Here is a 15,059-nt window from a genome sequence, read left to right as displayed (position 1 = left end):
ACTAACTTGCAGGGTCCTGCAAAGGTGCAAGGAGCTGGGTGGTGCTCAGACGGCTCTAGAACCCCTTGGCTGAGATCAAAAGGCACCAGAATTGCTTCCTTCCTGCCCCACTGATGATATGGCTTCCAGGCAGCCAGCTAAGCATCTGGTTGTGCCACTAAGAAACCGAAGGGGAAAGACCATGAGTAAGCACAGTGCGGCCTGAGGGGAGGAGTCAGAATTACAGTTAGCTTCTGGGCACCCAGTAACCTGGGATAAGCCGAGGAGAGGAGACCCAACTACCTCTACAGGCTCGAGAAGGATACCGCCTGCGAAATATAACACACACTTACACAGCACACGGTGCTTGCACAGCAAGTTCCTGTCCACTGCCTAATTTAATACCAACAATACCCTTTGACTAAACACAGTTATTTCCATTTTTTTTCCCCAGGAATAAAACTAAAGCAATTTAGTGACAGAGGTAGATTTGGGAATCAGGTCTCCAGGCGTGAGAGTTGGCCCTTCAGTTCTGTTCTCTGGCAGAGTGACGTTTACTTAGCAAGAGCTGCAGACTGTGTTTAGATCTAGCTCATCAAAGGGGTAGCAGAGTTTAGAAGCTGGGCCGAGTCTCCGTTCAGCTGGGCCAGACTCACCTTGGTGCTTTGGCACCTGTTGACTCTCCTTGGGCCAGTTTTCCTGCCTGTGAAACAGGGAGGATAGCACCCTGTTCCCCTTGACACGCTCAGGGCGTTATCACTGGGTTCTTTCTACCTAGCTAAGCTCAGTTTAGGCCTGGAGCTGAACGCAGTGAAGTCTTTGTTGACTGAATGCTTGACGGACCAAGCCAACGGCAGCAATCAAACGTAACTAAGTGAGACGTTGGTAGAAGGCAGGAAGAACCCCCGTGCAAGGTGTGACTTAGAACGGAACAGTCATCTGTGGGAGAACTTGGAGGCCGACGGTTCACCCAAGCCTTCTCCACTTCCTGAGGTATCCGTTCTCAACAAACAAGCCCTCCAGTTTCATCCGAAGGGAACCTGGAGCCGGCATGTCTCTGAACCCCCTTTGCACTTACTGTCCGTTACTCACACCTCGCACTTAGTCACATCCTGTCTTGCCTTATTCTTTTTTTTTTTTTTTTTAAAGATTTTATTTATTTATTTGACAGAGATAGAGACAGCCAGCGAGAGAGGGAACACAAGCAAGGGGAGTGGGAGAGGAAGAAGCAGGCTCATAGCGGAAGAGCCTGATGTGGGGCTCGATCCCAGAATGCCGGGATCACGCCCTGAGCCGAAGGCAAACGCTTAACCGCTGTTCCACCCAGGCGCCCCTTTCTTGCCTTATTCTTGAACAGAAGTCCATTGTGAGCACTCTTTTCTGGGGCTGGACGGTAAGCTTCCTGGAGACAGGGACCAGGTCTTAGACTTTCCTGGGAGCCTCCGGCACTAGGCTGTTCCCACTAGGGGGGCTCAGTAAACACCACTCACCTATGGAAGAACCACTCACCTATGAAAGAGAGTGCCTCGGGGGCTGTGGGTTTCCTGGGGGTAACTTCTGGACTAGGGTTTCTGGGCCTGCATGGTTTCCAGGCTTGATGGGGGATGTCTGAGCCCAAGGAAGTAGGGTCAGGAGCCTGATGGGGTTTCCTCTGGCGACAGTGTGCCTGGCGCCTTCTGTAAGGAACAGAAACCGAGAAGCTTTCTCAAGGCCAAAATCTGTGTGCAGAAGAGGGGCCGCAGAGGGAGCCGTCTGGGGCCTGCAGGTGCAGACGAGGGCAGAGGAGAGGCCCAGGTCTAAGTCCAGGTACCTGGTCCTGGGGCCCTGGGGCCCTGGCGGGTGGGCTCCCGGAACGAGGCCCTCCCCCTGCCATGCCTCACTTTGCCGAGGGAGCGAAGGACGAGGTTCACCACGTGGGAGAGCCGAGAACCCTTTGTTGGGTCTCATTGTTCCCAGGAGAGTGTGGGGAGGCCGCGCTGGGCACATCCATCCTGGCGCCACTCACAGGCAGCGCCCGCCGGGCTCTACCCTCACCCCATCCGGCCTCCCCTTCCGCCCCTCCGCGTCCGCCCCGCACGCCCGGCCCCCCGGTCCCGCCACTGGCCTCCTCCCCACCCCCAAAAAAACCCCGGGCCTCCGCGGCTCCCACACCGTCCCAGGCCGGCGGGCGTCAGCCCCGCCCGCGCGAGGCAGCGCCCCAGCCCTTCCTCCTCCTCCCCGCCCTTCCTCCGCCAGCCCGCCAGCTCCCCGGAGTCGGCTCCCCGGCCGTGTGCGCAAGCGTGTCCGGCCCCTTCCCCGCCCCCCGCCCGGGCCCGGGCCCCCGCCTCCCCGCAGGCGGACTTGCCCGCTCCCAGGCCGGCCCCGCGCCCGGGACAGGGACCCGGCCGAGCGGAGCCGCCGCGCCAGCGCCGCGCCGCCAGCCCGTGCGCCTAGCGGATCGGAGCTGTGCGCGGAAGTGTCGTGCCCCGCCCCGCTCCACCCGCGAGGGTGAGTACGCGGCGGCCGGTCCCCGTGGGGTCCGGGGGGAGGGCGGGAGCGCCGCGGGGGCCTGGCTGTCTGGTTCCCCCCCCACCCCTCGCCCCGCGCCGCGGCCCGGGAAGGTGGTCGGCCCGGCACGTGGGCGCAGCGCGGAGCCGGCCGGGGTGGGGCGGCCACAGCCCCGGGATCCCTTTCTCTGGACCAGATTTTCGCGGGAAGCCGGTGCTCTTCTCTCCCTGGGAGTGAGCCACCGGGATGGTCCTCTTCTCCGCAAAGTTTCTAGCCCCCAACCCTGCGCCCCTGCTCAAGAGGCGTCCCCACCGTCAGCATCCTCTGAGCCCTGGTGTCTTGCACAACTGCCCCCATCGAGTCCAGAAGATCCGTGGGCTGCTTCGCTGGGTCCATCCGTGTGCTGGAGGCACAAGGTCACCAAGCGGAGCCCAAAGGTGCGAGTTGCCAGCTGCAGGCTGGCCGTGCCCGGGGTACCACGTCCCCGGCGTGGGGGCCTTTGGGCCTAGGCCCCTGTGCCTCAGAACTGCCTGTGTGGTGGACAGTGGGAAGGGATGGGGTTGGGGTGAGGGTGGGGTACAGCCGCGACAGGACCCCTGGGCTCCGCTGTCTGCTCTGCGTGCCTCCCTGGGGCCCTTGCTGGCAGGCACCTCCTGGCCTGCCCATGTCTGCCAGTATTGCCCCCTCCCTTTCCAGTCTTGGGGGGAAGCTCTGTCTGGGCCATGGGAGGCCGGATTGGCTGCTGCTGCTTCTTCCTCTGTTCCAAGACCAGGTCCTGAGGGCCTGGCTTAGGGGGCTCCTTCTGGGAGGCTGGGGGTGGGGGGTGTAGGCAGTGTTCAGGTGCTCAGCTGTGCTTGTCTGACCTCAGGGCCACCCACAGGCTGGAACCCCCACAGGCTTCTCGGGGAAGCTTTCCACCACTGGAGGGAGGCACAGCGAGGAAGCCAAGTTCAGGCTGACTTCTTCCTCGCAGAACCTTGGGAACGGGCCTGGTCCGGGCTGGGTTGGCACACGAGGCGCAAAGCGATGCTGCTCTCCCCCGAGCTGCGCTCTGCCACCGCGGCCTCCAGGTCTGGCCGTGGCATTTGCCAGGGTGATTTTAAATACGTTGGTATGTGTGAAGTGCTTTGAAAGGTGCCTGCACAGAGGGAGAGGTATGTAAGTGCCGCTAGTAGTGTTTCTCTCACACTCTTACCCCCCGGAGCTGCCCCCAATTCCAGAGATTGGGAGGCACCGGCTATTCGGGGGGCCTAGAAATTACCTTGTGGGGTCTTTTGTCCTTGCTGAGCGGAGGGGGCTCTCTGACCTTGCTCCGCTCCTGTCTCCACTGAGTACCCTCTGTACCATCCCTCAGCATCACTGCGCTGGGAGGGGAGCTCTTGGGCTGTCTGGTGGGCCCTGGATTTCATCAGGCGGTTGCAGGAGAGCCAGGAGTTGGGGCCAGTCCCCCCTCCTCTCCCCAGCCCATGTTGAGGGGGTGAGGAGGGGAGCATAGCTGGAAGAAGTTAGGAAGGGAAAGTAAGACTCACCTGCTGGGGCTGTGGGCTACAACGGCATCTGTAGCCCAGACGTGGGTTACTGCTGGGGACAGCAGGGACCCCCTCTCCTGGGAGCAGAGGTCCAGGCCATGGAAGCCCATTGTGCCTTCTGGGCTGTCTTTCCTTCTCTCCCTCGCCACCTTCTCTACCCAAAGCGGTGACTCGCTCTCCTTTCCTTAGAAACAGAGGTGTTTGGCCCCTCCACCCTCCCAGCCCTTTTAGGATCCAGTTTTCTGTGTAGAACCAAGAATCTGATCCTTTCTGGAATTGTAACAAATCCTGGGAAAGACCCCCCCCCTTCCCCAGCAGGAGCAGAGAAGTCACACCCCTTTTTCTGTTCCAGCTTCACCTGTGGTCACTCTGTAGTTCCCCCGTGCTGGCCTGGCATCTGCCCTGCATTGGGTGCCCCCTGGGCCCTATCTGGACACATTCTCTGGTCTCACCTCAGAGAGGCTGCCTCAGTGGGGCTGTGAATTCCTCCTCGCAGAATGGTTTACACCTTCTGTCTTGGGGAAGGGGTCACTGTACCTTAGAATAATACAAAATGGTTCCAGCCCACAGGGGAGGGAGAGCTTCAGGTTCCTGAAAGGGACCCTCCAGATCGGTGTCACAGAACATTCCAGAGGCTGAGGGCCAGGTCTGCAGATGGAGATCAAGGCAGGCACCAGAACCCAGCTGAGCTCCGAGCCCTTGGGATGGACCCTGGGCTCTGGAGAGCAGGGTGGTCAGGTAGTGAGGGGAGGGCCCCCTGAAAACTTCTAGAACTTGCTCCTCCATGCCAACTCCTCAGCTGCCCTGTGGTGAGACATTTCCCCCTGCAGCAGCCAGCTGGTGCTTCCCTCACCCCCAGGGCCTGCCTTCCTTCTCAGGATCTGGGTCCTTAACCTGAAACCTCGGGTTGCCTTGAGGAAAAGACGAGGGTAGGCAGGTTTTGGAGGCTGTGGTCCTTTGTTTCCATCTGTCCTTTGGTGTTTCCTTCCCAGAGGTGCTCAGCACTCCTGCATGAGTGTTCTGAGGGCCTCTGGGTGGGCTGTCGGCCACCCCTGGCCACAGCATCACCCCTGACCTCTGCCGCGTCCCGGGGTATGTGTGTGTGTGACACGATGTATGCTACAGATGGAGGAAGTGGTTGAATGCAGCTGTAAGGGAGCAGCAGTACGTGGTACCTGGACCCCAGCCAGGTGCCACGGGGCTTCCGATCGGTGCCCCCGAGCCCAGTAGGGGCTGAGCTCTGCCAACGGGTTGCGTGGGGTCAGTTGCTTTCCAGGGTGAGAAGGGCCTTCAGCATCCAGAACTGCAGGTTTTCTTCTGGTCTTGGCCCCTCGCCTGGGACCAGGAGGCACACAGGCAGTTCCTGACACTCTCTGCCCACCCCAGCCTGCAGAGCTGCTCTGTAGAAAGATGCTGGGATGACTCTAGAATCTGAGGCCCCAGATTCTGCCCAGCAGGAAGGAGGGGCTGCTGCTAGGGCCGAGGGCAGGTGCAGGCCTGGTGAAGCCCTCAGTGTCTACCTGGGCCTCGAGTGGGACAAGGCCGGGCTGCCGAAGCCCAGAAGCTGCTGTCCTTGTGTGGTAGGACGGGTCCTTCTTCCTGCCTGGACTTTCCCTCTGCAGCCCAGCCGAGTGGGTCAGGGACTCCCGGATCTGGCTTCCCCAGGTGGAGTGGGGAGGCTGGCGGTGGCTGGAGAGGACGGGGACCCGTTTGCAGAGTGCTGGGCCCGCACACTGTTGTTTCTGCCTTGGGTCCAAACCCTCCTGCAGGGTGTGGGTTCCAGGGGCTGTAGCAGCGTTCCTGTGTCCACCATCTGCCCCGTGTCCTCTGCCCGTGCAGCCTCTATAAACACCTGTCCTTACAATAAAAAAGACTTAGCAAGGAACACAAGTACTCACCGTGTTATCAACCGAGCACTTTTTAAAAGCCTGGCCCGGCAAGCTTAACAAGAAAGGAGAAGGTGTGCCGAGCACTTAGTTCTATCACTTTGCCTGAGTCTCTTGCACACCTTTCATTCGGCCCGTTTATCAAGGAAGAAATGGAGGCTCTGGAAGTTGAAACTTTGGCCAAGGTCACAGCTCCTAAGCAGCTGAGCGGGGACTTGTATCTACGCCTGTTTTGGAAAACTGCCCTTTTCATTTGAGCTCTCCACTGCTCCCCCAAGCTTGTTTTCCCCGTCCTTTGGTCTCTCAAGAGGCTCAGAGGTGTGAAGGGCTTTGCTCAAGGCCACAGTGCATTGGTGACAAGGCGGACCACAACCTCAGCCTCCTGACTCCCAGTGCTGAGCTCTTTGTGCTGACCCGAACCCCACCTCTCTGCTGACCCGAGCCCCCCATCTCGCCCTGCCTGTCGAGGCACCCTTGCCCCAGTACAGGCGCTTTGCTGGTCCGCCCTCTGTGGGCAGGCGGGGCAAGGCCCCTCGGCTACTCTCCGGCTCTCCGTCCCCGCGGCCAGCCCTCCCAGGCCCTCCTGGCCCCCACCTCTCCTGCTTCCCCCCACCCCCCGTAATTGCTTCCATCTGGCCCGCCCCGCCACCGGCTCCTATTCCTTTGGAAATGCAGCTCCCCGGCTGCCGCCCACAGGGCTGCAAGGCCTCAGCCGCCAACCGTGGGGATACGTGGGGATACGTGGGGAAGGGGAGGGGCCCTCCAGGTCCGAGCTACGGGACCTGGGCCAACGTGGCTGCTCCCAGGGTCCAGCGTTTGGCATTCCCCAGATCCCTGGCAGGCAGAAGCACCTTTGCTTCCGGGCCCTCCTGGACACCCGTCCTGGCCTGGCTTCTCCAAGAGCAGCTCTCTCGGTGCCAGGGTGAGCTTCCCCTCTGCCCCACCCACAGGCGCCCCTTGCAGGTGGCTCAGGTCTGGGGGCGGGAGGCCTGGTTGGAAGGGACTGCAGGAGAGAAGTGGGGGCCAGCAAGGGCACACCCTGGGGACCACCGCCGGAGGCTTCTGGGAGGGAGGCGAGCAGGGCAGTCATGGTGGCAGAGGCGGAGGGACGCGGGAGCTCTGGACAGGTGAGAATGGGGCCTGCTTGTTTCCTTCGGTCCCAGGTCATTGACTCAGAACGAGCAGAGCCAGCGAGGCGTCCTTCTATTTTGTGACGATATAAAATAAAGCCTGCACATTCTCACAGTGCATTTGATGCTCTGTTGACTCCCTGGCCTCGGGCGCTGCCGAGGCTGGGTTGGGGGGGGATGCCAGCAGGGTCCTCAGGGGGGCCAGCCGGAGAGTTCGGGAGAGTGCTTCTGCCTGTGGAGGAGGCACGGCCCCCATCGTCGAAGGTGTGTAAGCATAGACCAGTGACCTTGACAGGGACAGTCCAAAGGAGAAGCAGGAGGGGCACGTGCGTAGTGTAGAGCGGGTTTGCAAACTTTGAAGGTATTTTCTTACCTGAGATTTTAGGGTTTTAGCGTAAGCTCCGGGAATCTGTCTGTCTTGCTCACTGCCGTATTCTTCATGGCTGGAATGATGGATGACAAATAGTAAGAGTTCAGTAAATATTTGTTTGATAAATGAATGGAAGATGTACCTTGGGTTTTCTTTGTCTTCACTGTGTTCCTTCCTCCTTTTCCTGGGGCAAAGGAAGAAAGCTGCCCTTTTGACAGGTGAGCTGTCTGTCAGAGAAGGGCCTGGCCTGGCAGCCTGTTGCCTTGCGTCCCCGGGGCCTCTCCAGGCACTGCAGAGGCTGGCAGGAACCCCAGGGAGGGATGGACAGGAGTCTGCCCCCTCAGGGGGTTCTTGCCCCTCATTCCAGCCATCCGGGGTACAGCCGGTCCCGTGCCTGCTCCTGTCTCCCCTCCTCAGCCCGAACTTGAGGTCCTTGCACAGACGGTCCTAATCTCCCCTCTTGTCCTGACTCTCCTCCCATTCGGGCCCAAGAGAGGTGCCCCTAGGGGTGGAGCCCCTCTCCGGTGTCCACTCAGGAGGTGGGGTTCACCCCTGTTCATGCTTCAACCCAGACAACTGCACTTCGATGCCTTCTCCATATAAAATCTCATCGGAAAGTAGGACAGACCGTTTCTGGGCTTTAAAGAGTTTTATTTGAACCCCCTCCCCATTTGACCCATTAAGACTTTTATTTTCCCAGTAGCATGCCTCGTGTGTTCTCATCTCCTCCTCTTTGCTCTGTCTTCCCCCCCACCCCCTGTATGGCTTGGGTGCCATTGGTCACCACCTTCCTAAGTGGCGAGTGTCTGTCAGCATCCAACCCGAGGCTCTGCTCTCGGAAGCCTGCCGACCGCCCAGCAGGCTGCCACCTCCCCCCTTGGGGTCCCACTCTTGCCACACGCGGGGCCGGGGGTGGGGGAGAGCCGTGCTGGGGGTGGTGTGGTGGCGGTGCCCTGCGTGTCTCCCTTCCCGGCTGCCTGGCCTCGGGCGGCTTCCTCCTCTGAGGAGCCCACACTCCTGAATGAGAGAACATTTCCAGTGACATCCCAGTGCGTGGAATCCGGTGCTCTGTAAACGCTGGCCGCTGTGTCTTCTGTGATTCAAAGGGGGGCCCAGAAGCTGAAGAGGGTCTGACGGCTGGCCCAGCGGCCAGGGGCAGGTGGCCGGGCAGGGGCCACGGCTGATGGCATCCTTTGTCTCCTCTCTGTCTGCTCCCAGCTCTGTGACCTCGGGCAAATGTCTGGTGGTTATTAGCTCTCCATCAGCACATCTGTGACTTGGGCTCATGGCATCTGCCCCGCCACCCAGGTTGGGTAGGCACAAGGGAGGTAAACATTTGCAGGTTGGGAGAGGCCTCAGAGGTCACCCTAGGGCAGGAGCCGCGACTGCTTCCCCCTCCCCCCCCCCCCCCCGCAGTGTCCTAGCACCTGGCGCTGTGCTGGCACACCGTAGCTGCTCTGTCATTATTTCTTTTTGCGAATGAGGGAGCTGAGCCTCAAAAAGGTAACTTGCTGGTCTCCGAGTGTCTCCTCCCCACAGGCAGGAGGAGCCGGTCTCAGGAGTGACCCTGGGTCCCTCTGCCACTCCATCCCCCCCTGCCCTCATCTCATTCCTTTCTCTGAGGTTCTGATGTCATCCCGGCCCCAAAGACCAGGATGGGCGAGGCTACAAGCCCGGGGGCATGGCCGATGGAGGACGGGGTGGGCTAGGACATGCTCTGGAAATGTCCACTGCCGTCCTGCTTCTCTTGGACTGGCCCCGTCCTCGGAGAGGGCTAGCCCAGGCCTGGCAGGGGAGAGTGTGTTCTTGGAGACGGGGAGCCCGTCCTTCTGGGCTGTGTGGACCCTTCTCCCCACATCACTGTCCCCCTTCTCCGCTGGTCTGCTCCTTGGTCCTTTTTCTGGCTTCCTTTCTTCCCTCTTCCTCCCTCTCCCTTCGCATCTGACACCTCTTCTTTCCCCTGTGGTCATCCGGTGCCCCCCACCCCCTTGCCTCAACATCCCGGTGGGCCTGACATGGCGGTTGGATTTCCAGCGGCTGGGGAGGCGCCCTGCTAGGCTGCGGAGGCTCGGGAACGAATGCTGGGGTTGGCAGTTCCAGCATTTTCAAGTGAGATGGTTCTTCTAGCAGTTGGGCCTGGTGGAGGGACAGTGCCAGCCCGGAGTAAACTCAAAGTAAACTTGAACTCGGCTCCCTGGGCCCTTACCCACCTCCCTGGACATCCTCCTGGGGTAGGAAGGTGGGAGCTCCTCTGGGAGCCTGAGGGTCTCCAAAGAAGAGCTGGCTGGTGCAGCTTCTCTGGCTTCTGACCTCTGCCCTCCGCCCTCCTCTCTCCAGAGCTCCAGCTCTTTCCCCAGAGGGACCTGCTGGGATGGAGGAGGCTGGTCAGAGCAGGGAAGAGATTTCCATTCAGACACCTTTCAGGTGAGCACACATGGTGTGTGGTGCTTGGGCCAGCGTGTGTGTGTGTGTGTGTGTGTGTGTGTGTGTGTGCGCGCTTGCACACTGTGTGTGGATGAGTGTGTACGTGGGTTGTGCAGGAGAGAGAGCATGGGCATGCATCTGTGTGTGGACAAGAACGCGGGTGGGCCTATGTGAGTCTGTGTTCCCCCTTCCGGGCCTGCTTCTAGCCCAGAGCTCTCCTCTCTGTGGTCTTTGTGACCCTGGCTTTGCATGGGGCTCTGTTCTGTCTTGGGGGCCAGCTGGTCCCCTGCTGCGGTCCCACGCAAGGATGACTGATCTCTGGCCACCCGTTTAGCTGCCTGGGGGCCCTTGGGCCAGCGTTTGCCCCCTACCTCTGAAAATGGAGGCGTGTGGGGGCTTCCTGCCCAGCGTCTCGACTCTGCCAAGGCGGAGGGAATGGGGAACAGCTGCGTTGGCCGATTCCGGCTCCGTATGGATTTGGTTTGACAACAAAGCTCCCTCTGTGTTGTTCTCAGGCCCCTTACATAACCCGAGGGTGGGGAGCTGGGGGGAGGCAGGCAGGAGGAGGTGGAGATGGGGACAGGGAGACACCAGGACAGGATGGCTGGAAAGGGGACAGGAGTGGGGAGGAGAGGGAAGGGGAGTGAGAGAGAGACCATTGGGAAGGAGAGAGAGGAGGAAACGTGTGTGTCTTGACCCTACAATTCTACTTCCCGCCTCCTGGATTTCTAGGTCTTCTGACTTTTGCCCACTCGAGGCCTTGTCTTCCTCTCCTTGAGACCCACCCACCCACCCCAGACCCGCTGAGGAGGGGCTGGGGATCGGTCTGAGGGGAAGGGTTTGGGGCTGGGCCGGAGGGGCCATCCCTAGCCCCACCCTGTAGCTGAACACTTTCCATAAAGAAGGGAGTCATTCTCTTCCTTTGCTCTTGGGCCTCCAGACTCCAGACTCCAGACTCCAGGTCCCAGGCCTGGCTCCGGAAGCCCCTCTTGCGACCCTCTTTGTGAATGGCAGCCATTCCCTGTACCCTGTCAGGCTGCTCCGGGCCCCACCTGGTTCCCTTGCCTAGCCTCCCGCCCGGGACCTCCCCCCAGCTCCAGTCCTTTGCCCGCCCCATCAGAGGCCCTGTGGCCCTGTCCCCGCACTGCCCCCTCCCTCAGTAATCAGACATTCTCTTCTCACCATCACTATCCCTGCAGCTGTCCAAATAGAGTGAGAAGAAAATGTTCTCTTTCCGGAACAGCTGGACTGACAGGCCGGGAAGGCCAGGTGAGCCGGCCAGGCTTGGGGGTGGGAGGTACCTTGCCCCAGGGCCCTGATCCTGCCAGCTCCGGGGCAGGAGAAAACAGACGCTTGGAAGAGGGCAGGAGGACCCGTGGGGCCTTCAGGTGGGGCCAGGGCCACCGCGGCTGCATGGTCTCCTGGGTTTTCTCAGGGTCTGCGTCTTCCCTGGGCCTCAGTTTCCCCGAGTCCTTTTCTGTCACCAGGGTTCCTTGAAAAAAAAACACCTCTGGATTCCATTTGGCCCTGAGGGCAGTGCTCGTCCCCAGGCTGCAGTGGATTCACAGGGTTGTAGGCTTCGACCCTGAAAACAAGGAGGACTCTTAAAAGGGCGGGGGAGGAGCTGCCAGCAAGGCCCCAGACTTTGGTGCTCTGGCACTGGGCTTGACCCCTGGCTGCCCTCAGTTAGATTTAGGGTGTCTGCTCAGGAGGTGTCCTATAGGAGAGGCAGTGTGGGCAAAGCCCAAACCTGCTGAACGAGCTCTAGACTCTGGAATCCTGGGTCCTCAGGCCCTGAGCAGCTGTGCCTGGCCCTCCCACCACCTTCCCCCAGGTCTGGGATGATCCTGAAATTGCTAATGCCTCGGGGCTGGAGACCGGAAGGCCTGAGTGAGGCCAGGGGATGGCTAGGGGAGGGCCTAGGAGTTTCCCGGTGTGTGTGTGTGTGTGTGTGTGTGTGTGTGTGTGTGTGTGTGTGTGGTGGGGGGAGTGGGAGGGCCAGGAGGACATCTGAGGGATCAAGGTTAGGTACCCGTGCAAAGAGGCCAGGCCAGGAGGATGGTGAGTGAGGGTGCCGGGCGGGGGTGCCCTCCACCCGGGGGCAGCTGCCTCTGCCCCATGCGTGACTGAGGTCCCAGGCTGCCCTGGGACACTCCCTAGGCCCTCTGGGGACATCCTTACACGAGGCCGTGAATCTTCCTCCCATTTGCTTTCCTGCAGCCCCCCTCCCCCAGTCTCCACCTCCCCAGGTAGCTCTGAGCAGGACGGGAGTGGGACTCCCTGGCTGGGAGCTGGGCTTGGCCCGGCCCAGGGCCAGGAGTCCAGGGTTTCTCTTTACCCAACTTTCCGAGGTGAAGAGATCCCAGAGGGCTGGCTTAGCCACTCCCCGCTCTTCAGCAAGCTCCAGCTCCCTGGCTGGTAGCTCCAGGGACCTCCAGCCTGACAAACAAACGGGCCGGAGCGGGAGCTGAAGTTGAAGCCGGGTGGGCAGTGCCCTCAGCCGCAGGATGGGGGAGGAGAGCGCCCTGGCCGAGGGGGCCCAGCAGACCTCGGAAGCTGTATGTCGGGGGGATGGGCAGGGAAGGAGAAGGAAGGAGGGGTGTGTGCAGGTGTGTACGTGTGCGTGTAGGGGTCGCTTGTTCCCGTGCGTTTCCAGTGTGGGGTTTGGGTGTGCCTGTGTTTGAGCAGAGCCCGTGTGTTTCCGTGGAGATGAGTTTGTTGGTGTTTGACACAGGAGGGTCCAAGCGGACAGGAGCGGGTGCGCTTGAGAAGGGGTTCAGAGTGTCTTCCTGGTGCCTCCAGGCCCTGGGTTGTGGCTGCACATTTACCCTGTGGGGGAGCCCGGGGGCAGAGGTGGGCGTGGGTCATCTCTGATAACAGCGGCCAGCCAGCGTTCCCACCTGCTCTGCTCCAGGCTCTGCCCCGAGGGACTGTTGCTCCCCCGGAGGGTCAGCACCTTTCCCCAGCAGCACCTAGAGTGCGGAGCCAGCCCTCCCCTCCCCTCATCGCTAACCTTTTCCTTGGAGGAGAGTTGGTTGGTTGAAAGTCTTACTGATGTGAAACAATCTTGAAAGGGCCTGTCTCCCTGGCTTCGCCCTTCCCAGGGGACAGGCTACTGCAGGAAATGGAGTCTTGGTTTTCCTTCTTCATGGTCGCTTTTCTCTTTTAGAACCCCCACCCCAGGTGCCCTACCGCCACCCCTCAGCATATACGCACAGCGCCTCCCTCTTTCCCCGAACCCCACCCTCAGCTCCTCTTACTCTCTCAGGCTCCCACTGGGAATTCAGGAGTGGGTCCTCCCCTGTGGACACCCCGAAACCTCGCTGTTCCGGAACCGCCATTGCGGGGCAGCGTGCCTCGCCAGGGGAGAGAGGTCTCCCTGCCGCTCCAGATGTTCCAAAGCAGCCGTGCTGAGAGCCACCATTCTGGGGCCAGAGCTGGAATTGTATTCACCTCCATCGAAGTGCCAGGGCTGCCCATGGCCCTGCACTGTCCCTGCTTGGGGGCTTGGGGAGTACCTGCCCTAGAGAGGGGACAGCCAGCAGGGGGGACGTCACTCTGGAAATCAGTGAGGAGGGGTACTGCTTCTGGAGCTGCTATGGAGAGGGGGTGCTGGCCAGCGGAGGGGCCATCTGGATCCCTTTGGGATGGCTATCAGGTGGCATGATCAAGGGCCCGAGCCCTTCTCAGGGAGGTGATGTACCCAGAGAGAGACAGAGCAGCTTCTCCGGGGAGGCCTGCTCCCTCCCTCCCACCCTATGTTCCTCACAGCCCAGCAAAGCACCTAGAGTCTGGCCGTTGCACGGGGCCTGAGTTTAGTGGGGGACAGAGTCTGGATGGTAGTGTCTCTCCCCCTCTCCCTGGGCGGCTGTGTGCGTCCTGTGTCGTGTGTGCGATGGCCCAGCAGCCAGGAGGAGAGGGGAGCAGGGTTGTGGTTACAGTAGCAGGCGGGAGCTGTGGTTGTGGACCCCTCCCTTTGCTGGGATGGGGAAACCTTGGGTGGAGAGGAGCTGCCGCCCACTGCTTCAGGCCTGGACCGACCAGGGGTCCCTGCAGCTTCTGTTTGCCGAGAGCCCGGTGTCGGCCTGGCCTGGCCTAAGGCTCCAGGCTTTCAATCTCAGGATGGCTTTCCAGACGCACACACCTCTTAGCACTTGCCCTCGCGACCTGCGTTTCACAGAGGAGGAAACTGAGGCCCTGAGAGTTGTAGGACCTTGTCCAGGGATGCCCAGCCTGTGACTGCAAAGGCTGGGTCAGGCCTCGGGTTTGTGTCCAGACCCCTTTCCTCTGCCTCCAGGATGCCAGAGGTGCTCGGAGGTCTGGGGAGGGGTGGCTGGGGTTTTGGCTCAGGCTGGCCCTCTTGGGGAATGAATAAGGAGTACGTGAGATTTCCTGGGTAATAGGGCATCTTCCAGCCTGGAGCTCTGCTGGGACCACACCAGCTTTGTTGGTTGATACCAGCTCATTGTGTGGTCCCATAGCCTGGAAGTCGGTAGTGATGAAGGGGGGTCAAAGTGGTGATAGCCACTTCTGCAGAAACCACGCCTTCCTGGTGATAAGGGTTTGCTTGTGAGCGTAGCCACGTGTGTTTGGCAAAAAGTGTGGCACTTGGTGGCTCCGCCGGCTCCCAAGCTGAGCCTCTGGCAAGCCCCTGGCACCTCGGGTGCTCAGGTCTTTGCAAAATAAGGGTGTGGGATGCTTTAACTTGGTGATTTTCTGTCCACACTTGTTCTGGTCATTTGCTCATTCATTTTAGACATCTGTTTGTTTTGGTATTTGTGACCTATCATGCAACAGGTATCGAATTTGGTGCTGGAGATACTGTGGACCGTACGAAGTCCTGCTTTCTCGGGGTGCACAGATTTATGAGTACAGGAGATAGCGTGGTGTCATTGCTACAAAGGAAATAAGATGGGGGCGCCTGGGTGGCTCAGTCGGTTGGGTCGTGATCCCAGGGTCCTGGGATCTAACCCCTCATTGGGCTCCCTGCTCAGTGGAGAGCCTCCTTTTCCCTCCCCTCCCTGCTTGTGCTGTCTCTCGATATCTGTCTCTCTGTCTCTCAAATAAATAAATACAATCTTAAAAAAAAAAAGGGAAGTAAGATGGGGTAAGGAGGAGAGTGTGGGGTAGAGAGGAGACTCCTGGTTGGGTAGTCTGGGACTGTGTGTTGGGGGCAGCATGGAAGGGAGAGTGGCCAGGACAAGGGAGGCCAGGGAGGGGGTCCGGGCTTGTGATTCCAGACCCCCCAGCATTT

The 15,059-nt window shown here is 60.3% G+C and overlaps 1 protein-coding gene and 1 long non-coding RNA gene across 11 annotated transcripts in view; one reads left to right on the top strand and one right to left on the bottom strand.

The window, feature by feature from the left end:
• Nucleotides 1-13: 13 nt before the first annotated feature.
• Nucleotides 14-2,070, bottom strand: LOC123792444 (uncharacterized). The gene is made up of 3 exons (XR_006779694.2): nt 1,790-2,070; nt 1,489-1,655; nt 14-1,381 (listed from the first exon to the last, which is right to left on the bottom strand). It is a non-coding gene; the product is annotated as an uncharacterized LOC123792444 (long non-coding RNA).
• A 227-nt stretch (nt 2,071-2,297) lies between these two features.
• ST3GAL4 (ST3 beta-galactoside alpha-2,3-sialyltransferase 4) overlaps nt 2,298-15,059 on the top strand; it is a 30,392-nt gene continuing 17,630 nt past the window's right edge. Inside the window, exons 1-3 of one of the 10 annotated variants that reach the window (XM_045798112.2) lie at nt 2,298-2,466; nt 9,719-9,805; nt 11,005-11,074. In XM_045798112.2, coding sequence (XP_045654068.1) covers nt 9,753-9,805; nt 11,005-11,074 — 123 coding nt within the window. In that variant the 5' untranslated portion in view covers nt 2,298-2,466; nt 9,719-9,752. Of the gene's footprint in view, nt 2,467-2,733; nt 2,904-9,718; nt 9,806-11,004; nt 11,075-11,797; nt 12,364-15,059 lie in introns of those variants that run through there. The other 9 variants (XM_045798108.2, XM_045798110.2, XM_045798115.2 and 6 more) reach the window with 9 other exon arrangements.

This window comes from Ursus americanus, chromosome 16 (genome assembly GCF_024610735.1).
Source record: "Ursus americanus isolate L20-20 chromosome 16, mUrsAme1.1.p, whole genome shotgun sequence".
Taxonomy (NCBI): domain Eukaryota; kingdom Metazoa; phylum Chordata; class Mammalia; order Carnivora; family Ursidae; genus Ursus; species Ursus americanus.
Note: the sequence above shows the minus strand (reverse complement) of the source record. Positions and strands in the feature narration are given on the sequence as shown.